The sequence below is a fragment of the Lonchura striata genome, chromosome 4A, assembly GCF_050655825.1.
Source record: "Lonchura striata isolate lonStrDom1 chromosome 4A, ASM5065582v1, whole genome shotgun sequence".
NCBI classification, from domain to species: domain Eukaryota; kingdom Metazoa; phylum Chordata; class Aves; order Passeriformes; family Estrildidae; genus Lonchura; species Lonchura striata.
In genome coordinates, this window is record NC_140742.1 from 12652201 (window position 1) to 12679454 (window position 27254).

Consider the following 27254-nt stretch of genomic DNA (forward strand, 5'->3'; position numbering starts at 1 on the left):
ATAAAAACAACCAAACTTAAAGGTAATTCCTGCATAGGAAAGAACAGTAGGAATTCAGAGACTGAACCAAAACAGGAACACACACCACCAGCTTACAATGCAACTATGAAACATTTAAAGGTTGAACAGATCTGAAACATAAGCAGGTTTTAATCTTTCTCCTAAAAGAATAGTCAGTTATTTGTATAAAACTGGAATTAAACCTCTATACTCAAAGTTCTCTGGAAGTTGTGTGCATTTATTTTTCCAAGTACATGGGGCTTGGAAGAACAAATCAACTGCAATTACTTAAAGCAATGTACTTGCAACTATCACACACAATTTACTGTTTTCTTGCACCTTGGTTACATTTTCTTCAGCTGCACAGCATTAGAAAGCAGAGGGATATGACATTAGATTGTTTCAATATATTTTTCACTCTAGATGAACATCTTAAAAATGAGCCAGACAAACATAGCAAGGTATAACTTAGCAATTGCAATTCAGAATCAAAAGCAACAAAGTGCCAAACATTTTCAAGAATGTCACAGAATATTTTAAGGTAGAAAGCAAGGGTAAGAGTAAGTTAGGACTGATTTTAAGGAACCTCTCATTAGCTATGATACCAAATACTTTGCCCATCCACTCCAAAAGATATTTAAATAATCTCAGTTAATTGCATTAGAATTTTAGCAATAAAAGTAAGTACATACATTCAAGAACCCATTTAAATACTTATTTTTCTAACCAAATATGCAAAACAATGCTCTCTGGAAACTCTGATGTAGAAAACCAGAATATGAAAAAAGTTACACTTACCTGTTTACTTGAGGAGTTCTCCAAGGAGTTTGAATTATATTTAGGTGTTGATGATGAGGCCATGCCGGGTATCTGACAAGTAAACACAAATTGAAGACTTAACCTCCTGAGCTACAAGACTATTTCCAGGACAGTTTTTAGACTTTTGAGGTCCACAGGTAGACATCAAGAACTTAAAGGAATGTTTTGCAAGCTACTAGTAATTCAAAAGATTACACAATCCCTCGTAATTGAAGGTTACTATTCAAAAACATCCAAATCTTACAAGAAATTCATTACTAGCTTTGCAATTGGATCTTATTATAAGGAATATTCTGACTCAAGCTCTCCAATGGAATTCAGATGTTGGAATAAAAGTATTGGTTCAGTAAACAGACATTAGAGTGCTTGTTTTAAGTCACTGTACACACATATTATGAAATGCTACCTACTTGGAGTATTATTGCACATCTCTTGAAGTCACAAGCATGTCAATACACTCATGTGGGTTCAAGTTTAAAAAGCACAAGAAAATTAAGGGCTTCCACAGTACTTCTCTGTTTAAAAACAATCCCCCATTTCCTAACTGAAGCATTAGTACACCAAAAGAATGAATGTCCAGCCTTCTGGTCTGAACAATCTTCACGTATTTAAAGGAAAAGGATGTTCTTTATTTCTTAAATGGCAGTAATTAAAGACACAATCTTGTGTGGCAGAGGATTCATCATCTTTATTTCCCAACACTGCACAAGGGAATTTTAGAACTAACACTGGGGAAACACTTCCCTTTCACTACTCACACACCCTTCATCAACCAATCTGATATCACACAGCAGTCTTGAAGAGATACTGTTTGTTTGGGGGGGGAGAAAAGATGATTACAGGCTACACAGTCTTTGTTTCTATTGCACAAATTTGTAGTCTTTAAAAAACACTCTCTCCCGCCTCTCAACACTGGAAAGTTTGGCCACATCTCTGCACCATGAAAAGCAGCCCATGCTACTGTGTCACAGGAGGGCTGCCAGTGACACTGCAATAGTCCTGTGACAGCAATACATTAAACTGCAAGAGGAAAAGTGCTCAGACATCACTTTAACAGTACACAAATGTGTCTGTGTAGGAATAAAATGGAAAACCACATCCTGAAGTTCTACAGGGTTATTGCCCAAATCCATGTCTCATTAAGAACACAGGAAACTTGATATTTAAAACAGCAATATTCAGTGATACAGATTATCAGAAAAAAAAAAAAATTAAAAAGGAACACACATTCAGCTGAAGAAATGAAGGCAAAAAAAAGCTTTAAAGCTTTGAATGCCACAGAGCCTGTGTGACCCTGCACTCAGAGGTTACTGCCTCCCTTCTGGGTGTCCAGCTATCTTAACTTTCTCCAAACACTGAAACTGGGGCCCTGAACTACTTTTAGTGCAATGTCAACAATTTCAATGAAAAGCTATTTAGCAATCAAAATTAAATCATTATCCTTTCAAACTACCCTACACAGAAATACTGTTGCAACACTGGAGTCTAATATTTTGACCATAAACTATTAAGAGAAGACATTTTCACAGCTTTTGCTTCCTTGCAATATCTTACATACTTTAAACTAAAGGTAGATTCACTTTTGCTATATTGCTGTGCCAGCTTGTCAACATCCAATACTTGCTCAGGTAAGATTCTCCAATTTATAAAAGTTTAAGATTTTATAAAGGTAAAAGGCATATTTACTCAGAAGATTGTTTTAAAAAAATTCTATATTAAGTGTTCTTTTTGCATATTTTAAATGAGAAATACCAGGTGAGACAAAGGCACAGCAGCCTCAGTTTTTCTATGTCAGCAGAGACTCAGTAACAGCAGCTTTCAACTGGAGCTCACATAAATTTAAATTAAGGCTGCACCAACCACAAGAGACAAGTGAGCACAAACAAGCCCTAGAAAAGTGACTTTTAAAGGATGTGACAACCCTGAATAGATCTGCACTGCAAAATGGAAATTCTGACTGCAGCAGGTACCAGCACACCCAAGCTGACTGCTGATCTTGCAACCACAGCTACTCCAGCAGCGAAGCCACAGGGAGAGCTCAGCAGAGGCCACAGGAGCCCAGCCAGGACCCTGGACACGCACCTCAGAGCCAGCCCACTGCCAAAGCTCAGGAAAACAAAAGCCTCTCTGGACACTCCTTATGCCTTCCAATCACAGTGTACTCCTGCTGCTCACACAGGGAACAGCACCAAGTGTTCCAAAAGCCTTCTGTTTGCTCCTTTGCTTTCTGTATTATTTCCTTCCCTTACTGCACATTCACTAAGTTTGGGCTGAACTGTAGCATTACATGAGGTGGGTTAAAATTCTGAAATAATCCAGAACACTGACTATAATCCAGGATGTGGAAAAGTTAAAAGAAACAGGCAGAGATCCTGTCAGGTTCTCAGAAAAAATTCTCTTTGAGGAACTTGACAATACAGCAGAACAGAGCTTCCCCTCCCCCCATGCTGCCACCCCACCAGGCCACTTCAAACAAACAAGATGTGTGTGGTCTTCTAGCAGATGTTTATTTTCCTGTGTATTCAAGTTTACTTTGTGTAAGATTCACCCAACTCACCCTGAGACTCATTTCTTTAAACATACTTTACAGCGAAAATAAATTCATTATCTGACTTCAACTTCTATGGAAAACTTCACTCTAGAATTACAACCAACTACACGGTTTCATTTCCAACACTTCAGTGATGCAAATTAGACTTATTCAGAGCTAATCAAGTTGAATAAATACGTGATGAAGATAAGGTGTTATCTGTGACAGTATTTTTTAAATCCATCAAACATTTTCACTAAAATTATTGAGAGTTAATTTCATCAGTATGCATGTAGAAGAATACTTCTAATGCTAAAAATTTTGCTTTGAAATTTAGTCATACCTAAAAATCCCAAATATTAATAAGCATATTTATAACCACTCACATTTCCATAAGTAAACTAGGTCCTAGTAATTAATTATAGAGCACTCATTAGACAGCATTTAGAACAGTGTCCACTTTTGGACCCCAGTACAAGACAGGCATTGATGAATTGCAAGGAGCTCAGCAGAAGCTCAAGAGGAGCAGAACACAGAGCACCTGCCCTCCTACAGCGAGAGGCTGAAGGAGCTGGGAATTGTTCAGCCTGAAGAAGAAACAGCTTCAGTGGGACCTCACAGCTGCTCACTGCTGTCTTCGAGGTAGTTGCTGAGAAGGCAGAGCCAGGGTCTTCAAAGTGGTGAGTGACAAGATACAACAGAAATCAAAACAAACTAGATTCCAGCTTGATTTCTGGGAAAAAAGAACAACAAAGCCCTTCTTTTGCACTGTAAGGCAGTCAGGCTGTGAAAATAGGCCCCAAGGAAGTTGCAGTCTTCATGCTCAGAGGTTTCTAAGACCCAGCTGGATTGAGCTGTGAGCAACTGGTTCTGATCCTGCTTTGAGCAAGAGGTTGAACTGGAGGCCTCAAGTCTCTACCAACCTGGATATGTGTCTGTGACCTTCAGACAACAGACAAGATTAAAGTCTCATTAAAAGCATCCATCAAATAAGGACACACCCTTAAGGAAGTGGATTTCTCTATATCAAGAGAAAACAAGTTTTCAAAAACACTTAAAACTAACATGAAATATATCCTTTTTAAAACATTATTTCTTAATCTGTCTAATTGTAGAAGCAGCTTCTGGCAGCCACCCAAAGTAATATTGCCATGAACAATTACAAAAACATACTCCACCACAGTCTTAAAATAGCTACAACTTTCTCATTATCACGGAACAGCAGCAGTCCTTCCACACAGGGAGAAATCTTTCAAGTAGTTTTCCACTGCAAGCACATTTTATTACCCAGTATCACTCGTGTATTTCTAGACTTGCACAAAATTGATAGCCATATAAAGCGCACACCTCTCAGCAGCTGAACAGAAAGAGAATTACTCTGTAAATTTAAAACACATCAGACAACTTTGTGATATTCTGCAGTTAGCCATAGTTGAACATTCACTCCTGAATCTAGACTAGCAAGGAGACAAACCAATTTTACTGCATTTAACTTGAGCTGATTAACAAAGCTTCGTTAAAGTTATCAGAACTTAATATAGTAACACTATCAAGAAATGGAAGCTCCACTGATCTTACAATAACAAACTACTTGAAATCTGTATTTTCATTAAACATGATATTTACACTTGTGCTTCCTAGGATTCATGGGAATGGAGACACATAGCAATGTTTGAAAGGTATGCTGGCAAGAGTTTTCCTTGCTATAGTAATAACATACGGAACCAGTATGAATATACTGCCTTGTGTTTCCCATACAAAATTAAAAGCACAAAATACAAAGTCCCAAAACCAAAGGCACATCTGTCAGAGCCACAACTGCACAGATGAGATAATACATTATATGTAGGATTTCAGAAATAACATACAGAATAGGAACTTCTAAGACAGTATCAAAGTTAAGCTAGGACAACCACAAAGGAAAAAGGCAAAAAAAAAGTATTTCACTCTAAATATTAATAGAAAATAACATAAATCCTTTACAAAATATATATGGAAAAGCAGTAGTCCTGAAGTGTCAAGCCAAACAGCACCTAAGTTATCAGAGTCACCAAAGTAAGCACCAGTATCTTCATCCTAGATGTATTTAATCTCATGAAGTCAAGAGTAGACATTCATCCCACCACAGCTTAATAAAATTTCAGGATAAGATATAAAGATATACAGGGGTACAAAACAAGACACAAGAATGATCTAAGGCAATTTTCTAGACATCAACTGTCCCTAACCAAATAGCACCAAGCAAACAACATGAAACACAGTAAGACAACAGTGCCACAACCAACTACCAAGTCCACAGAAATAAATACATCTCTTTCAAGCTCATTTAACCAGCTGTATTTTAGCACAAAGGAACTATACTCAGAAACAAATATAAGGTAGCAGAAATCTCCAAAGTTACAATGCTACAAAAAAAAAGAAGTAGCATAAAGCAGATTATTCCAATTTCAAATAAGTTAAAATAAACAACTAAAATTAGCCCACACCAGAGAAATACTTGCTGAAACCCAACAACGATTTCTTGCAATAGTGAAAGATACCAATGCAGGGGGGATTTAGAAGCAAAACTACTTGGGGGGAACGGACCTCTTTAAGTCATCTGGTCCAATCCCTCTGCAATGAGCAGGGGCATCTTTAAGTAGATCTGGTCACTCAGAGCCCTGTCCAACTTAACCTCAAATGTTTCCAGGGATGAGGCATCCTCTCCGAGCAACCTGTGACAGTGTTTCACCATCCACTGTTTCCTTTAACTAGTCCAAATTGTCCCTCTTTTACATTATATCATCACCCTTGTCCTATCAAAACAGGCCCTGATAAAAAGCTTGTGCCCATCTTTCATTTAGACTCCCTTTAGGTACTGGAAAGGAATATAAGGTCTTCCTGGAGCTTTCTCTTCTCCAGGTTGAACATCCCTGACTCTCAGCCTCTCTTCACAGAAGAGATATTCCAGTCCAAGATCATTAACCATAATGATGTTGTTTGTGCTATCTTATCTCAATTGGTAGATTACAGACTCTCCAATTTCTGCTTTACCATCACTGCTACAGGGTCTAAAATCCTCCAAGCATAAGCTCTTAGTAATGGAAGTCACAACCCTCACCTTTCCTCAAGTGGATCCTTGTGATTCTTCTGAGTCTGGATTATGCCACTAGTGGGTCTTCTCCCTTAATGTCTAAATAACAGTCCCGATTTACATGTACTTACTAAATCTACATTTTCAAGGGAAGTCATATGAGCTTTCAAGTCTCCCTGAAAGCCTTATCAAATCAAGTTGTAACCAGAATACACAAAGCAACCCAGCAGTGCAAACCTCAATGGAATACTGCCCATGCAGAATCCATCTGCCCTCCTGCACCAAGGTTTCCAAGTCAGTTAAATCAAATTCATCAATAATCACTATATGAAAAAAAAATCTGTGTCCTACAAAAACAGAATCACAAAAACTCTCTCAATCTGAAGCTGTTTGTTCAGCACCAATTCTAACAACAGGCTTCCCAGCCCTAAGAAAAACACACACCAGAATTGTTGCCAATTCTCTGCTAGACTGTAGAGCAGCTGCACAAGTCAACACAGACTGCTGAATTTGTTTGTGAACAGCCAGAAACACTCCCTCTCCCAGAAAAAGCATTCTCTTGTTCCCTAATGAGCCCTGCATTTGACAGGTCAAGTCGTTGTCCCCAAAGGACTCAACACAAATACAAACAAAATTCACAACAGTCAAGTGACTACTAATTCACCAAACCAATTACAAGTGTGTCAGCTGCCTGCCCACTCAGATTTTACAGGCTCATTATAGTAGGGAGTTTTCAAGATATTAGAAAGACCTTACAAAAACTGGTATTTTGACAACAGAAATCCACAAATGGCAGCAAAAGAAAAAACTCAGCAGAGTTTGGCAGAAAATTTCTCAGTGCCACCAGATCCTACACACTTCTATGTATAAATTCTTATAAAGAAAAACCTCTTGTAGCCTGTACATGGAAGGCAGGTATTGAATAAAGAATAGCTCGAGGAAGTAAAGAAAAAAAATCTCAATTCTGTCTTGATTGATATTTCTCCTATCTACATTTAAAGTTTTCTGCTTTACTGTCTTAACGTGGAATTTAACTCCCACCCTGTTTTCAAAGTAAATCACAACTTTCAACAAGACCTAACATAAAGGTCTGTAATGTTACTTTTTCTAATTATAAACCCAATTGCTTACTCCTTTCATATTATATTGAAAATATAGCTTAGGATGATATCCTAGCTTTTATCCTGTCAAGGGTTCTTTTAAGAGAATTACAAGTCCTCTCACAAAGAGAGGTGACAGAATAGAACATTTGCCATCATGGATCTGATAGTTAGATAATTTTTGTGCTTTATATCACCATTACAAATAAACGCAGCACCTTCCTTAGTAGTAATAGATATAATTATTTTCTAAGGTCTGTTTACCAGCAATTGTTCTATTCCTTACAATTTATGCTAACAATCATTTCTGTCCACTTGTACTCACTCATTGCTTATCTTGTATTTGTGTTCTATGTGTACCACCTTTCCCTCGTCATGATTATCTTTTTTTTTCTGGACTGCTTCTTAATATTCAGTCTGGTAGTTGAGTTCTAAAGTGGAAGTTCAGTCCTGTGAGTGGATCAAAGGAAGCAGTGGTTTTCTCTCTAACAGCTAAATCTACCTAGATTAGGTAGCATGACAGAAGTGAGTAGGTTTTTTAAGGAAGCATTTGTCAGATTAGCTCTAGAATCAACATTACATCTGTAGGAAGACTATGCCTGAAGGCTGATGTGGCTTTCTAAACTCACCCAGTCTATTTTCACTACTTTGCATCCCTGCAGGGAATGCATACCTCCCACTCTGTCAAAAGCTGATGCAGTTAACAGGAAAGCCTATGGGACAGCAAATGCAGCTTCCCAGTTTCCTACTAAGAAAGCCTTCAGTTGCTCCCTGCTCATTCTTCTTTAAAAACACCCCCTTAGGCCACTGTAGTTCTGTTGCTAAAGATTTAAGCGATGATTCCACAGATGATTCCACCGGGGAAATGGAAATTGCACCTGTTATGCCATGACATAATGTATTAAAAAATGACACTGTAAAACTTAAAGCTACATCCCCCTACTCAGACTTTCTTCCCAACTTTCCTTTAAGAACATGTACAACCATCAGACTCATCCTCTGCCATCTGCTGTTTAGTTCCATCTTCCACTACATGAATACACATAATGCAAAAGGGAAAGTACCATTCCGAGCTGGTCTGTACTTTAAAAAGTAGACTATGATTTCATAGACTATGGCAAAGTCATTTACAAATCATTGCTTGCTTCCATCCCTAAGAAAGGAGACATTGGGACTACCCTGCCTAAGTCATTCACAGGGCAGCACCACACTTCTGGAGGTGCTCTCTTTCAAGCAAGAGGCAGGGTCTTTGCTGGGCATGGAAACTTGGATACTTTCTACACCGGAGGGTCCAGTCACATCCCAGTCTCTGCTGTACAGCCTTTCCACTCACTACTTGCAATAATGGTGCACATGAGTTACTTAGATATGGTTGAGGAAAACCACATTCTATCACACATATAAGTGTACTACAGTCTACTACTAAAAGGCACTTACTTTTGTTCTCTATTGCTCAGAAGTCACCAGTTTCAGCCAGTCATTTCAGTTGTATCATATAGATGCCCACTTCAGTGTCAGACGACAGGAAACTTGTGTTCATTCCTTCAACTTTACAACATTTACTTCTGTGCTGTAGCTGGCCCCTAACAGGAATAGAACAGGTAGGTAGACATTGTTAGTACTGCCAGAAAATTTCAATTGACATTAGTTTGAAAGCTTCAGAAAGGAAGCAAAATCACAGAATAATTGCTATGAAAAACATCCTGGAGAAAGGAAACAAACAATACTAGCTCTTTTTATGTTTTACCTTATGTCAGGAGCTCTGGCATCAAGTAGGTGGAATTGAGAACTTTCTCTTTTAAAATTCTAAGAACTGGTTTTAAAATGTTGCTAAGTCAGTTTCTTTTCCCAAATACACTTAGGAATGACTTTCATATGAAAAGCTCTGTAACTTGGCAAAGTCAGAAGCAATAGACCATGACACAAAAAAACTTATTACTATCCAATTCAAGTTCTTAGAGAAACTAGTATTTTGTGGCCTTTGAAACAACTCACACAATATCTACAGTTTTACAGTTACTTCTCATTAAATCAGTCGTGCACTCTAAATTAACTCTGTAACTCTACATACAGGAATACAATAGCACAGGGTTTGGTCAACCTTGGTGATGCTACATGCCCATGTCTTCGGTGAGAGTGTTTTCTGCAAGTTTCCTTCTGACCAAGCACAGAATGATAAACAGTGCAAAAAGGGAGAATTCTACATTTTATTGAAAACAGCTCTATAGCTCATCTCCTGGGACACTTGCCACACAATGAAGTCACAAACAGAGCCAGAAATTACGTGTGTTAAGACTCTGTTAATAACTATACAGCCTAACCTTTTTAACCACCTAAATACAAATTAACTTTACAAAGAAAACTGTAGCAATGAAGAGGTTCTGGTTTTACATCATACTATTCCTGTACGATCAGATACCTGGTTCTTTGAATATGGCTAATAATAAACAAATGTATGATCACTAGTGAGCAACGGGCACGATTCCTACCCCAGAAAAGAAGTTTTGCCATTGAGCCAAGCTACTTTTTAAAGATCCAGTTTTTGTCAGTGCCTATTGTGACAAGCTAATCTACAGACCCACAGGAAAACAGTCTCACAATTTTAACACTGAGTTTGCCTAAGCTGCTTTTATAGCACTAAGAAAAATGGGGTTTTCTGTGAAAAAATCTAATACCCTTCTTATGCTCTTAAAACATGCATACCTGAAAAAAGCCCACAGCAACAAAACAAAATCCACCAACCAAAGTAGAAAACATGCCTTTTGACTGCCACAACACAAAAAACAGCAAGAAGTTATCTTCAAGAACAATTTCTTGCTTTAAATAAACTAAAAAGTTTGCTCTGAAATGGAAGGCTTCAGCTTTTCAGTCGTGAACGCTGAAAGAAGTCACATGCCTCAGAACAAAATTTAAGGCAGTCAGAAATGAACACTACCGCGGCTTAAAGGTCTGAAAGCGAGTCAAGAGCACTCGGGATATTTTCACATCACGGAGAGCGCCGATCAGGAAAGGTAAAAATTACACTTCAGAGCTGTCTTTGCTGAGCCACGCTTCAGCAGCGCCTCGCTCCCAGATGGACGCTGCACATCGGGGTGGGAACCGGGAGAAGCCCAAGCCGAGCGGCCACAAACAGCCCGGCAACCGAGCCCCGCCAGCCGCCGGCCCCACCGGCACTGCCCAGAGCCACGGCACGGCCCGGGCCCCGCACGGACACTGCCGGGCCCCGCACGGACACTGCCGGGCCCCGCACCGGCACTGCCGGGCCCCGCACCGACACTGCCGGGCCCCGCACGGACACTGCCGGGCCCCGCACCGGCACCGCCGGGCCCCGCACCGGCACTGCCGGGCCCCGCACCGACAGTCCCGGGACCCGCACCGACACTGCCGGGCCCCGCACGGACAGTCCCGGGCCCCGCACCGACAGTCCCGGGCCCCGCACCGACACTGCCGGGCCCCGCACCGACACCCACCGACACTGCCGGGCCCCGCACCGACACTGCCGGGCCCCGCACCGACAGTCCCGGGCCCCGCACCGACACTGCCGGGCCCCGCACCGACACTGCCGGGCCCCGCACCGGCACTGCCGGGCCCCGCACCGGCACCCACCGACAGTCCCGGGCCCCGGTGACACTCCCGGCCCCACAGCGGCACTCACCGAAGTTTCCCAGCCACGGGGACAGTCCCCAGCGCCACACCGGTATCCACCCGCACTTCCCGGCCCCGGTGACACTCCCCGGCCCCACACCGCATTCACCGACAGTCCCGGGCCCCGGGACCCCGGACGGGCACCCACCGACACTCCCCTGCCCCGGGGACAGTCTCCGGCGCCTCCCCGGCGCCACCCCGGCACTCCCCGGCCCCGGGGCCAGCCCTCAGCCCCACACCGGCACTCCCCAGCCCCTCACCGACACCTCCCGAGCCGCCGCCGCCTCTACGGGCCCGACCGCGGCGCTCACGTGACGGGCCCGCGCCCCGCCCACACCGCGGGAGCTGCCGGGAGCGCGCCCGGGGCGGGGCGGGCGGGGCGGGGCTTGGGGCGGGGCTTGTGAGGGGCGGGGCTTGTCGGGGCGGGCGGGGCATGCTTGTGAGGGGCGGGGCTTGGCGGGGCGGGCGGGGCGGGGCTTGTGAGGGGCGGGCTTGGGGCGGGGCGGGCGCGGCCCCTCAGGCCGTGAGGGCGGGCGGGGCTCCACGGCGCCCTGAGGGATCGCGCCCGTGCCCGCCCCGCGGAGCGGTCCGGAGGAAACACCCGAGGAAGGGCGAGGGCGGAGCGGGACGTGCGGCCAGTGTTGAAGTAGCTCAAGCTGATGGAGTGATGAGACGCCCCACGTTTTCTGAATACCCACTGGACAGCAATGAACACTATAATAAAAGGAATAAACTGTAAGAGTGAACGCTATGCTAAAAGAAGTAAAAGAATTGGTGATGTAAATGGCAGGGGTATCATTCATGTAAGGTTAAAATGAAATAAAAATTGTCCATAAAATGGCTTGTTGGCCCTGTACTGGTGTGTGTCTGGAGGACAAGGTGAAGATCGGGGCACTCTGGGTTTGATCATCTCTGCTCTCGGTAATAGGGGATTTGTGATATTGTCAAGCCTTTTTGATGTCAAAAAACATATTTTTGAGCTACAAAACAGCGGTGTCCAGCTTCTCCAGTGCTGTGACCGACCCTAACTCAATCCCCCGTCAGTGGAAGCACAATTCCTCCCTGCTTGCAGGACTGGATACCACAGAAGAACTGATCAAAGAAAAAATTTTAAAAAAACATAACACAAAAAGTAACTTGGGTTCCTTTGTGAGCAGTTAAGAGCTCCACACTGAGTTTAAGCAGACCTCACAGACCCAGCAGTGCTCCCCTCACACCTGCGCAGGGCCAGCACTGGCCCCGGCTCCTCTGGGGGAAGATCATCCCCTGCCAGTTCATGAGCATTGTATGAACAACTGCATCAAAGATACCATATCACCTCTGCTTTTCCACGTCTTCTTGGAAAACTCTTCATCCAGTTTAATTCTGGCAGTTATTTCTTCTCTGTGAACAAATAGTGACACCATCTAAAGAGCTGACTCTGACCTAAAGGCTCTTTGAAGTGAACCATGCATTTGTATAAGGCAAGGAGTACTTTCAGAAGAAGTCACAAGACAGTAATTTTAATAATAATTTTATGCATTACTTTTAGACGTCACCTTTACTATCAATAATTTACATCTGGAATTCCAAAGACTTTAGAAAATCAAAACCAGAAAAACACAAGAGAACTGAGCTGGTGCCTCTTACGACAGAAAAAATATGTTCCTGGAGTGAAAAGTATTTTCCTGCAATAAACATGGAACTGTGTGTTTTATATAAATAAGCAGCAGAGAAGTAAGCAGTGAGCAAAAGGAGGTGAAATGTTCACCTCCCTCACACAAGCAGTCTTGTCTGTTTTCTTCTGGTGTGATATGTCTTTGCCTCTGACATTATCCTCTCAGCAAAGATTAGCTAAAAAATCCACTGATGCAGTTTTGAAGCCTTGCTCTGATGTATTCCAGTGTGGTATATATATATATATATATATGTATGTATGTATGTATTTATGTATGTACAGGCCTACATACATTTGTGTGTGTACACACAGAGGATCCTTTACTTGATCATTCTTTCAAGGTTTCATTCAAATCACATTTTAAAGTTTTTTCTCTGTCATCATGAGAACTAGAACTCATTTCTGACACTTCATGACTCAGACCACCAAAAGTGCTCTCCCCAAATGTTCTCATAAATTTATTTCCATCAGTTTTGTCCTAGATTTTTTTCCAGCCTGGCTTATGCCCTTTGCATTTCTTTCAGAAGACAAAACCTCAAACAGCCTCTTGCTCATATGACCTTTAATGATCACAACTATTATTCCACCTGAATCTGTCAAGTGAAATACTCACCCTTGTTCAGTGACTGACCTGGCACTTTTTTCCTCCTACATTTCCAAGACACCTACTGGCACATTTTTGAGGGACTGTTTTTTATAGGCTTCCAGTCAGTATTGACCAGGCCTTTCTCCTTGGGTCTCTGCCACTTTATCCCCAGATAATGTGTACTATGACAACAGCTCAAATGACCTTTTCCTTTTTTTTTTTTTTTTTTTTTTCCAGCTATGCCTCCTCAATGCAGATTGACTTGCTTTCCTTAAAAACTTTAGCTTGTATCTCTAGTACCTTTCTATGACTCTTCTGTGTGACTTCATCTTCCACTGCACTCACAATCGTCCTGTGAATCCCACACATGCATGGTCAGGCACCCAAAGGTGACTTGAACTGGAAGAAATGTGCTTAGTCCCCTGACTGATGATTCACCCAATAGCTCCTTGTATCTGCAAGAGGACAAATTATTAACATTATTAACATTTTGTTAATTAACATAACGTGGGACATGAGTGGGGTGTGGGGATGTTTAGGCTCTCTCTGTGTTTCTGAGCCTGATCTCTGCTGTTGTACTGCAGGACATGATATCTCCATTGTAATCAGCCCAGACGGCACACAAATACTCCATCCCCCAATCCCTGGACCATCTGGATAAAAACTGGTTAATTGACAATGCTAATGTCATTTTCAGCTCAGTACAGTTAAAATAGTGTCAAGCCTTCTCCCACAAGTACTCTGTACTTTATCTATTACGCTATTATCTGCCTCTATGTAATCATCTTTGACTCAGACCTTTCCCTAGCCCTTTATGGTCAGACTATGTCTAAATCTGTCCATATAGCTAAAACTCCCATCGTCTCAAATCTCAATTACTGCAACATCCTTTCCCTTGGCCTTGAAAAATATAACCTTGTCTTATATTTATTGAGAACACTACTAGAGTGACCATTTTTCTAAGTCTGTCATTCTCACTGTGTTATTCCACTCTTTCCGTGCCTGTGCTGGCCCAGCATACTCTATCATGTGGATCCTTACCTACCTGTTTTTGCTTTGGAAGGCCTTGGTAGCCTGTTCTACTTGCTGTTTCCATCCCCTGCTGATATCTAACTGCAGCTCCAATCAGCTCACAATGCCAGTTCTCACAGCCCACTTGTAATACAATTAAACATGTTATTTTGTGCATACTTTTCAGTGCCTTTTATTTCCAAGGAGCCTATAAACGGCCCAAAAGTCACTGGCAATTTTCCTTGAAACCACTCCTTAAAACTTTTCCTTCCTGTAGTGTCTACAATAGAGGATCACAGTTCGTTATGCTGCCTCTCCTGCCTGTATTTGTCAGTTCTCTAATTTCATAATTTATAAAGTATAAAAAGTCCATTTACCACACAATAATTTTCTCTTGCTGTTTTCAGTTGCTGTCATGACGGATAAAATGGAAAGGACAATGCAGTGTTAAACATCAAAAATCCAGAGATGTATCTGTATGTTCACATGTGTACATTTTTTTCCTTCTACAAGTTAGATATTAGAAAAGATATGGTATATCAGTCATTCTTTTGCTTTTCTAGCACTGTGCTACTTACACCCTTTGTTTCCTGTCATTGTCCTTTGTTTGCTAACCTAATGTTTATTTTTGTCTCTGCTAAATAAAGACCTCCAGATTGAATTCTTTTAAGCTGTACTTTAAGAACTCTTTAACCTATTTCTGCCTAGCTTTCTCCCCAATTAGCCTAATTGTTTCTTTATCAAGTAACATGTCACCAAATAAAACACGCATAGCACCCTAAAAAAAAATCTGCCCCTTTCTGCTTGACTCACAATAGCAATAAGGTGAGTTACATAAGAGGTTTCTTGTATTTCTGGATCCTGCGACTCCCAAGGGCTGGAAATAGTAATTGTATTTTGGGAAGCACTTTCAGAAACACTGACTGAATACTTGTTATTGTGATTTCAGGCAGCTGATAGCTGGCTTTTGGATACCTGGGCTTGCATACACAGCACTGCTGTCACCAAAATCTGGCACTTGACAACTGACACACGCAATATATACCTGTATAGGTCTATGCACATAAATACACACATCTGCTGCCACCACTAGGCACACACACTGATTCCTTGTCTTCAAAGACAAGGAAAATTAGTATCAGGTATTTGTTGATCCTGTATTTATATAGAACCTCTCCCCCCACCCCGCCCCCTTATCTTCTCTATGCAAATATTAGAAGCAGTTAGCATGTTTTATTTGAGAAATAGCTGCATTTCACAGAAAGGCAAACTCATTCTGACATGTATCATACCTAATTTGCATAGTACATAAAGGTTTTAAGAGAACTAGAGTATTTGGATTAGAAGGACCAAACAAATGGAAATTAGTAATATCCACTGAAATTACATGATCTGTTAGTGGAACAATGCTACAAATTAAGAGAAATAGAAGAAAATCTTCTTAAAGCAAATTGCACACAAAAGCATAAGCTTCCAGTATAGTTTCTATTGCAAACTGCAATAGAAAGTTATCTGTTAAATGTATAAATGTAGCTTGTCAAAAAGAAGGACCCTTTAGACTAATACCTGTTAAGTGCTTTGCTTTTGCTCTGTGCTCTGAAGTTCTGTGAAGGGCCGAGGTTTCATTCAAATCCTGAAACTCCGGTGACACAACTCAGGCAGCAGAGACTGCAGGAGTGAAGTGGTTGAAGTTAAAACACCTTGTAAAAGCAAAGGCATCTTGGCATCAAACAGTTTTATCAGCGAAAACTGTCCAAGATGGACCCCCAAACACCCTCCTCCTATTGACAAGGTCCACACATGTGAAGCTTTAACTACAGTAGTGTCTGAATCACAATTCAGCGTGTAAGAATTATTTTAAGCATCATTTTTAGTATGTGAATGAGCGTGACAGAGACAGGCTGTCACAGCAGAGTTAATACATGCTCCATTCAGAAATACTCTTTGTTTTATAGCTCAAGAGTCACAGCAGTTGATAGGGCAGGACAGGAAGCCAGCATTTCCTACTCACAGTGGAATATCTGTGAATTTTGAAAACACAACACAGCCCTTTCAGCTGTCATCCCACAACAAAGAGGAGGTAGCTTCAAAATTCAGACAAGCTCCAGACAGCAGATTGCAATTGCTGAATGGCAAAGAATCTCAAGGTCACAGACCAGCTAGAGAGCCTGCAGAAAGACCAGCATTTTGAAAAGCCTTTTCTCTTTTGAATAGTGCATCTATTTAGATCAGATCATATTTTTGTTTGATTTCCATGATAGTAGTTGCTGTCATATTGTCAACAGCAGTGAGTGCTTGTGCACCATAGGCAACCAATGAGTGGCCAAGCTGTTCCCGGCACCACTGCTCACCAGAGCTTTACTGATTTCTGTTTCTCTAAAGCCCAGTTGATCCAATAATTTGGAAGAAATTCTTCACTATCAGGTGTTAGTGATGGCCTTCTGGTTGGATTCAAGCCTCTGTCAGCAGAGGCTGCCAGTGCATAGCTCAAGGAACTGAAAGGAGCTTTGAATTCTCCAAAGTTCATGCTTTATTGATTCTGTTTTAATTCAATTTTTCCTTTACCGTGTTTTGTAGGCAAAATGGATCTAATCTTGTTATTCTGGGGTGTTAATCTTTATAATGAAAAGGAAAACACACCACCATAGTCAGTTTGCCTAAATATGTCATGGTGGGAAAAAGAGAAACTGAGTTTCAAATGCAGTTTTCTTTCCCATTGTTAGAGAAAATTGCTATTTACAGGCAGGATTAAAACCAACTGGAATTCATGGTGTTAGCAGGAACCTTCACTGCAGCTATCAACGAAGAACTTTCTCTTAAGTCCTGTGGGACCAAGGATTGTTCCTGTGGGATTGAAAGAGCCATACTGCCGTGGATCATTTGGCCTGGCACATCTTTACACTCTGGTGAATAGGAGAAAATAACTTTATTATGAAGCAGAATTTCTTTGGTTGGTCTAATGAGTGAAACAAACCCTCTCTCAGCTCTGCAAAATCACTGAGACAAAGTGGGGTCTCAGCAGCCCTGAATGTCACATCAGGTGCTGATATAGGGTCTTCAGACAATTAGCAAATCTTCAAGCAGCCACCTGAAAGAAATAATGGCTTTTATTGGAGCTAATGCAGTCATTTCTTCCATGAAGCTTCTTCTGAATAATTCCTGCTGGAAAAATTGTACACGATTTCTTTTCATTTATATTTTAATACAATTTATTATACAACAGTGACCCTTATTCAGGGTTCAGAAGATCAGAGCATTTACAGTAATCTTCACAGCACTTTTTATCTCCAGCTACAGCTTACATTCACAGCATGAAAAGAATAAGAAGTTAATGTACCAAATCAGAAGGTGTCTATGAAGCAGTGTTAATCTCAGTGTTGAGCTATTATTTATTAGTAGACTTATGGTAGCATCTAGAGACTAGGGCATCATTGTTTGGGCACTGCATAAAATACACAAAAATACATAAAAGAATATATTTGCTCTCTAGGATAGCTCAGAGTTTAAGCTTGAGGATTATTTCAGGATGTGGACAAGAGGTATTGCAGCTATTAATACTGCCACAGCCAGAGGCAAAACTTCACGTGCTTATTGTGGATGCTGACAAGAGGAATAAAATTACAAATTGACAGACAATTAAAATGGAAACATTATTCCTGGATCAGGCTTCTAGGTGCAAGAAGATGAGAAGAGTCTCCCTGCCTGATTTCATGCACGACAAGCATGGATGCAGATGGTGTCTCACTACATCCTGTGTACATTAACCATCCATTAGAAGCTCAAGAGGTGTCAGGTTTGACTTTCTGAACCAGCCAGTCATGGAGATGTCTGCAAGATTAAGCAGGGGGCAGAATGGTGAAGCAGTTTCATATCCCTGTGAATTAGAGTTCTGGAAAAGCATGTTCTTGTGGTGGTAGGCTTAGCATGTTAGCTTTTGGCATAGCAGCTGGAACTGGGGGCATCTTTTCTGGCTTGTACACTGGTAACCATTCCAGGATACAATGACCTTTTTTGCTACCTCTAGTAAACAATGTTTGTCTCCTCTCTGTTGAATGCTGTATCCCTGTCACAGCTCACTTCCAGCCAGGTCCCTCTGAGAATGAGTCTGATGCAATTCTTGTGTGTCTAAGCACACTCCCACTCATCTTCCTCCCCCAAATAAATTACTTTGCACTGTTGGTTAATTGCACCAAATTCAAAATACACTAGGTCTAGTGTTCAACAGCTGCCCCTCAAACTCTCTGTGGATGAGGGACTGAGTTTTATGGGTAGGTAAACTGAGGCACAGGCACTATCAGCCCTTTATTTACAGTGACAAACTCACCATTAGGCAAGAAAGCCTCCCCAAAGGAAGCAAAGGGCTCTACAGAGCAGCAAAGGAGTATTCCACAGCAATCAGCTGTGCAAGCCCACCTCCCACACTCCCAGCTCTGCACTAACAAAGACACACTATTACATTTCTGCAGGCTCCAGGGGAGGTGACTGTGCCACAGGATTTGGGGAAAGGCTGTCCCTATTCAGAGGGGTCACTTCAGGCTGTAAATGAAGCTCTAGCCACGCTGTCTCCAGCACATTTATGCACCCTCTTTCCCTCCCTCCCTCCCTCCCTCTGTCCTTCCTTCATTTCAGGTTTGCCCCAGGTGATGTTACAGCCCAGCAGTCCCACTCTGGCCACAGCCAGCTGGGCACTGGAGGGGGATGCTGCTGTCCCCCAGGGCAGCTGCCATCTTCCAGCCCGTGCTGAAGGAGGTCTGTGCATCACACTGCACCTTGTGCATCACCTCTGTGCTGCACAGAGGCTAAAGCCAGGCTGCTTCCCATCCAAACATGTCCATCCTCCCCCCTGCAAACAGGAACCTCCTGCTTCCTCTGAAGGTGGATCAAAACTCAAATCTGCTCCTTTTCTCCTGCTGTCTCTCCACAGGTCTTTCCCTGCCATCTGTCTGGGTACTTGCTGCATTAGAGTTGGCAGTGTACCACAGATCACAGGCCCAAAACCTTAGCTGAGTAAGTAGCTGCAGGTCTGAAGCAGGAGTAGGACTCCACCTGCTCTTCAAGAGGAACAGGTGGCACTTTATAAGAGTTTGGTGGCAGGAATATTGGCCAAGAAGAGTGACTTGCTCATGTTTTCTGTGTCAGCCCAAGCCCTGTGGCAGGGCCAGGTGTGCCACACCACAGAGGTGGGAACAATGTATTGAGTAAAGCAAAGAACTTCCACAGAGGAGAGGTGGAATCCATGGCTGCTGCCTACCTGCCAGGCTGCATTCTATCCCTGCCAGAATTAGCCAACTACCTCTTAAAGTTGGAAAATTAAGATACCAATGGGCCTGACTCACAGCCCTGTTTTGCCCACAAGAAGTCATACAGAAACAACCAGCTCATCCTCCCTGATCTGCACAGCTTCTGGTGGTAACACACAACCCAACTGCCCATGAGATGTGGCTGCTAGTCCTGCTTAACTACACTTGAAAAATCCTACTGGTGTCTGTCTGCCTCATTAGGCACCTAAATATCTTTGGGATTCAAGTCTTGAGCCTTTTGTGCCTCATGGTCCCCCACTGCTAATGGACATCATCAACTATCCTGAAAGAGCATAGGAAAACATATATATTTATTAAAGATTGTAAGGCTCAAACAGGGGGTTAATGGGAACTGCTTAGGCAAATAGTGCAGTCAGCTAATAGGTGAGAGAGAATAGTAATTTATGGGCTGAGAAGAGGAAAGGAACAAGGGGCTGTCAGGTAATTCTGTTTCCCTGGCTGCCATACAAAGCCAGCAGGGTTGACAAGGAGCAGTCTGTAAACTTGAAACAAAACATATTTCTGCAGCTGGATAGTCAAGCACCGCTCTATATCAGCAAAACTAAAAAGAGATTTCACAGCTTTATAGCTTTGGGCTGGTTTCCCCTCAGGGAATGAAAATAGGCCATTCTCACCAACCCTGCCACTGCCCCAGGTCTTGTCTGCCCCAGTCATCCATCAAACAGCACAGCTTCAGGACAGGGAACCCAGCAGGGTCAGCACACGTGTCTTTTCACTCCTTGAAAAGGGATTAAGGCAACATCAGAACAATTAAAATGTCCTTTTTAAAATACAAATGCAACTTTACGCTTAAAAGGGCATTTCTTTTTTCTTCTCCAGCCAAGTTGGTTAAAGATATTAAATTGCAGCATCGAAAACCTTGATAAGGACAAAAACAATGTGATGTACAAACCTCAGGAGCTTCTCAGTGGTTTTTGGCTGTGACACGTGTTGAGACTGGCAGCGGGGTTCAGCCACGGTGCCTTTGGGCTGTGGGGACTAATCACTGCTGTGGCAGTGGGTTGTTTTAATTGGCATGTAAGCCATTGTGAGAAATTATACTCTCTTTCAAAAAATTTAGAAGGTTTATTATAGCCTTATCAAAAAAAATACAACAGAAGAAAGAATAGAGAAGATAGTACAGCAGCAGGAGCAAAGGATTCTACCACCATGTGCTCATCCACACAATGGATGCTCTGCCCTTTAAAGTTTAGCCCCTCCCAAGGTCTTGTCAATCGACTCCTTCTTTGCTGTCCAGTGGTGGTGATAACTTTCTAACATGTTGATTGGAGGTCAGGTGCTGCCACAGCAACAATCTGACCCTCCCAAAGGCCATCCGTGATAACAATGCAAGGGGAGGGGGGGGGAACATAACTATACATCTACAAAACTTCTCTTAACATATACATAATGTTTTCCCTTTAATTGTGAGAATCAACCATTGCATTACCCATCTATAACACAACCATGGCTGTGACTAACTTCAGCTCCAGTGGTTTCAGCCTGACTGCTTTAATAACCTGCTTGTCCCTGGTTTCATGTAGGATTGTACACAGGAGGCCTCTTGCTCAGGCAGAGTCTTAAGTTCTCAAGAACTCCTGCATCTGCTGACCAGTACTTCTGTTTCAGCTTGCCCAGGAGAGACCCTTATTGGTATTTAAAACATCTCACTTTTTTCTAAGCTTTTAAATTATTTTTTAAAAATTTGCTTGCTCTATCTATCTATCTATCTATCTATCTATCTATCTATCTATCTATCTATCTATCTATCTCCATACCTGTATCTATATAGCTCTATATATCTATATCAATCTATATCTATCTATATGTATCTATATCTATAGCAGGGAATAGAATGAAACAAGCATTAATCTAGAGTTCAGCACCAAAACCTGAGCTCAGCCTGAATAATTGTCTGGGCAGATGTGCCAGGGCCAGTGTCCCCCAGGAGCATGTGCCACCTGCCTGTCAGTGCAGAAGGCAGCAGAGAGGCAGGGCTGGTGCAGTGGCCACTTGCCTCATGCCTCCCCATGTCCTTGCTGCCCTGCAGCACCAGCAGGGAGCAAATCCTCCCTTGGGGCCACCCTGCACATGTGTGGTGTCTCTCCCACCATGAGGGTCATCCAGGCAGGACCATGAGACAAGTGCCAGCTTCTTGCCAGGTGCTTGCTCTGCTCCCAGAGAGGTGTAAATCAGGGGTTACCCTGCGGCAGGCAGTGGAATAGCTCCTGATTTACAACATCCTACACAAGAGGAGAGCTTGACCTTACACTTCAACATCAGTGCAGCTTCCTTTGTTGAAAGCTTCTTAAGACAGACATGTAATCAATCCTGGAGAGCCACTGAGCAGCAGGGCTCAGGTTCTGCATAAGTCAGGGCTGTGCTTCCCAGGGAAATTGTCTGATCCATGCTCCTGTGACATCTATTCCTAGGCACTCCCTGCCTACTGCTTAATAGGAGAGAATGTGTTTTTCTGTTTTTCCTTTGTTAGAAACGGACTGCTTTAGATTAATACAATCCACAAAGAGAGTTTTTCCATAGTAAGTCTAGCTTACCTGTGCTACTAATCTTTCAGTGAGAGAGGCTTTCAGTGAGCTCACGTCTTTGGAAATTCTAGACTTTATAGGCATTTGATGTTATTTTAGAATCCAAGAGGAAAAGCTAACTGCCTTGCCTCTGTTTTTTCATGACCATAATTATGAGGGCAGTCTGGTGACGTAATTTGTGTGGAAAATAAATGATGGCATTCAACAGTGAATGCTGTCAGACACTTCGTTCCTTGTAACTATTTTAGAAATCCAAATTCAGTTTGCACTGCCAGAGCACCACATGCTGCTCTTATTCATGTTTGTATAAAACCTGTACTGTACCACTGCCTTCAGGAGATCTATTGTGTGTTTACACTGCATGGTGGCAGAATTTGGCTCACAGTCTAAGTCCATGTACATCATGTGGGGTGATCTGCTGGTCCAGCAAATACAGCAGGACAACTGTGCAGATATGTTTAGTCCTACAGCTCACTAGCCCTTACTAGCTGTAACTATTTGCTTTAATGACCAGACTGTGAGAGTGAAAGCAGGATGACACTTTGAGCACTTTCACACTTCAACTAGCAAGAAGAAAAGGCAAGGCAAAGTACAGACAAAGGTAGTTTTTCTTTCAGAAAAAGCAGACAATTGTCATTTACTGTCACAGCCTGTCACCAACCAGGACTGCAGTGCTGGTACTTCAGCTGCTGGAATGTTTGCCTGTGGTCATCATGCCTTCGCCCTGCACTTCCCTGTGCCTGTGCTCCTGCCCAAGCTGCCAGCAGACCCAGGAGGAGGCAGCAGCCTTGTGCTTGGGCTGCAACCCAAGCAGGGCATTGGTCATTGTGGCTATGTGCCAACTCCCTAAAAGACATGTTTACTAAAGAGTAGTTACAAATACAACCAGCAAGACAGTAATAATTATACTTAGTCTGGTTCTTCTTCCGACAACACCTCTGTGGCAAAGAAGGATCATCATTCCCTCTTGAGGCATGAGGAATGGGATACAAAGGGGTGAAAAGCTCTACCAGCTCAAAAGGTAGACAAAAAAAAAAAAAACCACCAAAAAAAACCAGAGTAAAAACAAGTGTATACATAACAGAGGTAAAAGATAATCTGTTTTCCAAAAAATTCTGTTCAAAACAGTTGGCTTTTGAAGACATCCTCTCCACAGTGTTTGTAACCCAAATCATGCAGAACTGAAAAGATGAAGTCGGTATTGACAAACAAAATGAAGAATGAAAAGAGGGCATTTTTGCTGTTTTTATTAATATCCCAAAGAGGAGCATGCGGGCAGTAGCCTTCTCTGCCATCAGTGGCTGTTGTGCTGCCAGCCTGGAGGGCTTGAGTGCCTCTGGATTCCAGACCTGTGTCAGACCTGCCACTCCCTGAAGCTCCCTGCGCCCTGGCAGGATACAGCTCATGACAGAAAAGCTGCTGAAATGGTGCCAGTTTTCACAGCCAAACAAACTCACCTTTGTCCTCACCACAGACTCACTTATGGGCATTTCTCCCCCTCTCTGCTGTCGAGAGGCAAGTCAGCACTTCTGCCTTGCTCAGACACTTGCTGGGTTCTACAGCATATTTTTGGCAATTGTTTGGTTTCCTTTGCTGGAAAAACTGGCTTTTTTTCTTTGTCACCCTGGTTTCATACAAGTACACGTCAAATTCGAGATAAAGCTGGGTTAGGGGTCATTCCCCTCAAAACCTCTGGCTCCGTGGGATCTGCCTTTGCCATCAGGAAGCCACAAGGATCTCTGACAAGCCTGGAGTGGTTGTACCCAGGGAGGTCTCCTGCCCACCTGTGCAGCAGCAGCAGAGCATGTGCCTGCTTTGAACCCTGACTGTCCCCTCTCATTTTTGACTTCAGGAGATGTTTTCTGCCCTTTGGCTCTGGAGAACAGACTCCTAGAAGGACCCACTCCAGGACAGGAACGTCCTTGCCAAACCCCTCCCTCCAGCAAGGAATACCCCCAGGAGATTTCCTCAGGCTTTCAGTGCCAACAGTGTGCCTCAGACAAAGGGCAGCAACAACACATCACCACCAGAAAGCTGGGGCCGTGTCTGGCTCGGTTAAATGGAGGCAATTTTAGCTCCAGAATCTATTTGCACATTTATTTAACATTACTAAGGTTTTCCTGTTCTTTCCTACCCCTCCTCTCAGCCTGGCCTCCCCCAGGACAGGCACCAGCTCTCCCATAAGATAATTTCTGTGTCAAAGGAGTGACATTCTGTACCCACCACTTCTCTTGCAGATGTCACAGAATGAGCAAGGCTCCCTTCTCGCTGCCTCACACTTGGCATTTACACACAAGAACTGTCACTTACATAAACATGGTGCTGTGTAAAAAAAAAAAAAATCCAACAGAGATTAATTTCACATGCACCTATAAATTATACTTGAAAAGGACAGTGGGCCTCAGCAATCCCACCTTAAAATAAAATTAAAACCTGCTTAAACTCTCTGTCTGGCCCTACCAACTGCTCCTACCAACAGCGCACATGCATTTGTACATGTTATTAGATTGACGTTGTAGCATCCTGGACAAATCAAGTTAATTCAAATATCTGCGGGTACAAAACACTGTAGCTGAAAAATGAGCACATAAAGATATGCAATTTTCCCCTGGCAGTTTATTATGGTATGAAGAAAAAAACATTCTGTGCTTGAAGCTGACGTTATATTACAAATGTATTGCGAAGTATGACGTGACTATTAAAATATGATTACACAAAGTATGAACATTTTAAGAAGTTTACAGTACAGCAAATCTTTTATAAACAGACTCTTAAATATACAGAGGACAATAGTAGCTGACAGAGAAACATCAAAAATTAACTATTAATGTTTGCAGACTTTTCCCCTGAAGAAAGTCTTACATTAAAACAGAAATTATGAAAAGCCTTAAAACCAGGAACAAATCACCTGTACACTACAAATATACATGGTAGAGGTGCACAAACCAGAGCTACCTTTTTGCTGAAGGGTTCAGTGGCTGGAACTGGGCAGTGCCTGCCCAGCACCTTCTGTCCAGTGTGGCCACCACGGGCCACAGCACGCGGAGCCTGCACACACCCATCAGCACTGGAAGGTCAGAGCACACAGACCGTGCAGGACAGCGCTGCCACAGCGACCGACTGGAGTGTATGAGCTGAGAACATGCCCAGGACGCAGCAAATGGATCTCTGCAAGCAGATCCCTGAATGCACTGGGTGCCTGGATGGGACCTATGTACCAGGTTTGGTCTGCAAGACTAAATGACGAGGGAATCAGCAGCTCCTTTTAGTTTTTTGTTTTGTTTTGTTTTTCTAATGCAACTTTTCAATATTTCCTCTTGATATGGGAGAATAGATGCCACATTTGATTTCTACTTAGTCTGGTTGCAATGACACCCCTAGATCATGTGTTAAGTTATGTCAAAAACATAAGTATTTTATGCTGTAATACACAGTATTACTGAAACTAACAATATTATTTGCATATTTATAACAAGGTATAATGAAATCCCTATAATAAAACCAAAAGTTATGCTATAGATTTATTTACAAAGAGTCCAGCAAAGAAGTATAAATACTTCTACATTTAAGGTTTAGGAAAACATAATTTACAAAATATTCAAATATATACAGTCATCTGAAAAACTGCCAATATTAAACTTTGATGCAGGCAAAGAATTGGCTGAGTCTATTCCCTCTGTACTGAACGAGGCAGTGGCTTTCACAGGTTGTCTGTTCTGTTCAAAGCCATATGTGTGTTATTTACAACGAGGCTGCTTCTCTCCGAGCTAAACGTGTCCGGAGCTTTGAGCATGCTGTCCCAAAATGTCATCTATCATTGTCAGATTGTTCAACCACTCTTCGTCGTTGCTGCTGCTGTTCTTCATGAGAGAGTCGAGGAAGTCAGTGTCGCTGCAGTTGGCAGGCATGATGGAGTTGCTGTGCTGGGACACGAAGTCGTACTGGGGCAGCTCGGCGGCGGCGCTCATCCTGCTGAAGGCGTCGGGCTGGCCAGTGGAAGGGTAGCTGGGTGGGCCAAGGCCTGGGGCAGGATTGAGGTGGTTAAAACTGGCCACTCCTTGGGGCAACGATTTCATAACATTCATAGCTGGCAACGGTCCCCTGGTTAAATTGTGTCTCAAGTTCTGATTACTCACTGAGCTCAAGCCCTGGCCAGACTGTCCCATGCTCAGTTTCTGCATCTGCCTGACCTGGATGCCAGGAGCGATCTGGTTCGGTGGCACCACAGCCTGCTGGGAGAACGCCTGACCCGGCGTGCTCGGCCTGACGCTCTGTTTGGAGAACACCGTGTTCCCAGAAAACTGCTGCATGCTGGTATCCACCTGGCTTTGATTTGGCATTCTTGGCACAGTAGTCGGCGTCCACATCTGGGCAGACGAGTTGGGGTAGACGTTGGGGATTCTTGGCACGCTCGGCTGCCTCAAGTGCTGCTGTGTTGCAGAGTGATTTGCCAAGGAGCCAGAACTGAAGCCTCCCATTGGCATTCCCGGCCTCACAGTGGAGTGGCTGTGAACAGTTTGGCACCCCGAGTTCATGCCTAGTGAGTTCTGGCTTGGCCGCAGTGGGATGTTAAAGTCAGAATTAGGTGGAAAAATCCCCTGCTGCTTGCCAGGGTTGTGTGGAATCATCACCATCGTGCCGCTGCTCTGGCTGGCGGTGGCTGAGGCCATGCCAGAGCCCAGGGTGCTCTGGAGCATGGCTGGGTTTGACGGCAGCATGCGGTGGTTGGGCGGAGGAGCGGGAATCACCTGGTTGCAGTCAGCAGGGATGGGCTGCTGCACGGCTGTGGGCAAAGAGAGATGTTAGTGGTGAGCACAGATTCACCCTGTGGCTAAACCTTTCAAACTGCTGCTCTTTCTTTCATGTCATGGGGGCTTCTCCTTTGTGTTCTTTGTTCCAGAGTTATATGGAGCCATAAGGAAACAGGAATCTCACAGTATGTGATCAAATGCAAAATGCTTGTAATTCGAGGCAGAGAGTCATTAAG

At 43.0% G+C, this 27254-nt stretch overlaps 2 protein-coding genes across 8 annotated transcripts in view; both read right to left on the reverse strand.

Moving 5' to 3' along the window:
* MTM1 (myotubularin 1) overlaps positions 1-11541 on the reverse strand; it is a 42749-nt gene extending 31208 nt beyond the window's left edge. For 2 of the 3 annotated variants that reach the window (XM_021547891.3, XM_021547890.3), the window contains exons 1-3: positions 11428-11541; positions 8960-9105; positions 799-870 (exon numbers count right to left, since the gene is read on the reverse strand). In XM_021547891.3, coding sequence (XP_021403566.1) covers positions 799-861 — 63 coding nt within the window. In that variant the 5' untranslated portion in view covers positions 862-870; positions 8960-9105; positions 11428-11541. Of the gene's footprint in view, positions 1-798; positions 871-8959; positions 9106-11177; positions 11363-11427 lie in introns of those variants that run through there. The other variant, XM_077786561.2, reaches the window with a different exon arrangement.
* Positions 11542-24863: 13322 nt separating this feature from the next.
* The window catches only part of MAMLD1 (mastermind like domain containing 1), a 249530-nt gene continuing 247139 nt past the window's right edge, over positions 24864-27254 (reverse strand). For all 5 annotated transcript variants that reach the window (XM_077786557.2, XM_077786558.2, XM_021547841.4 and 2 more), the window contains one exon: positions 24864-27050. In XM_077786557.2, the coding sequence (XP_077642683.2) occupies positions 26035-27050 (1016 nt within the window). In that variant the 3' untranslated portion in view covers positions 24864-26034. The remainder of the gene's footprint in view (positions 27051-27254) is intronic.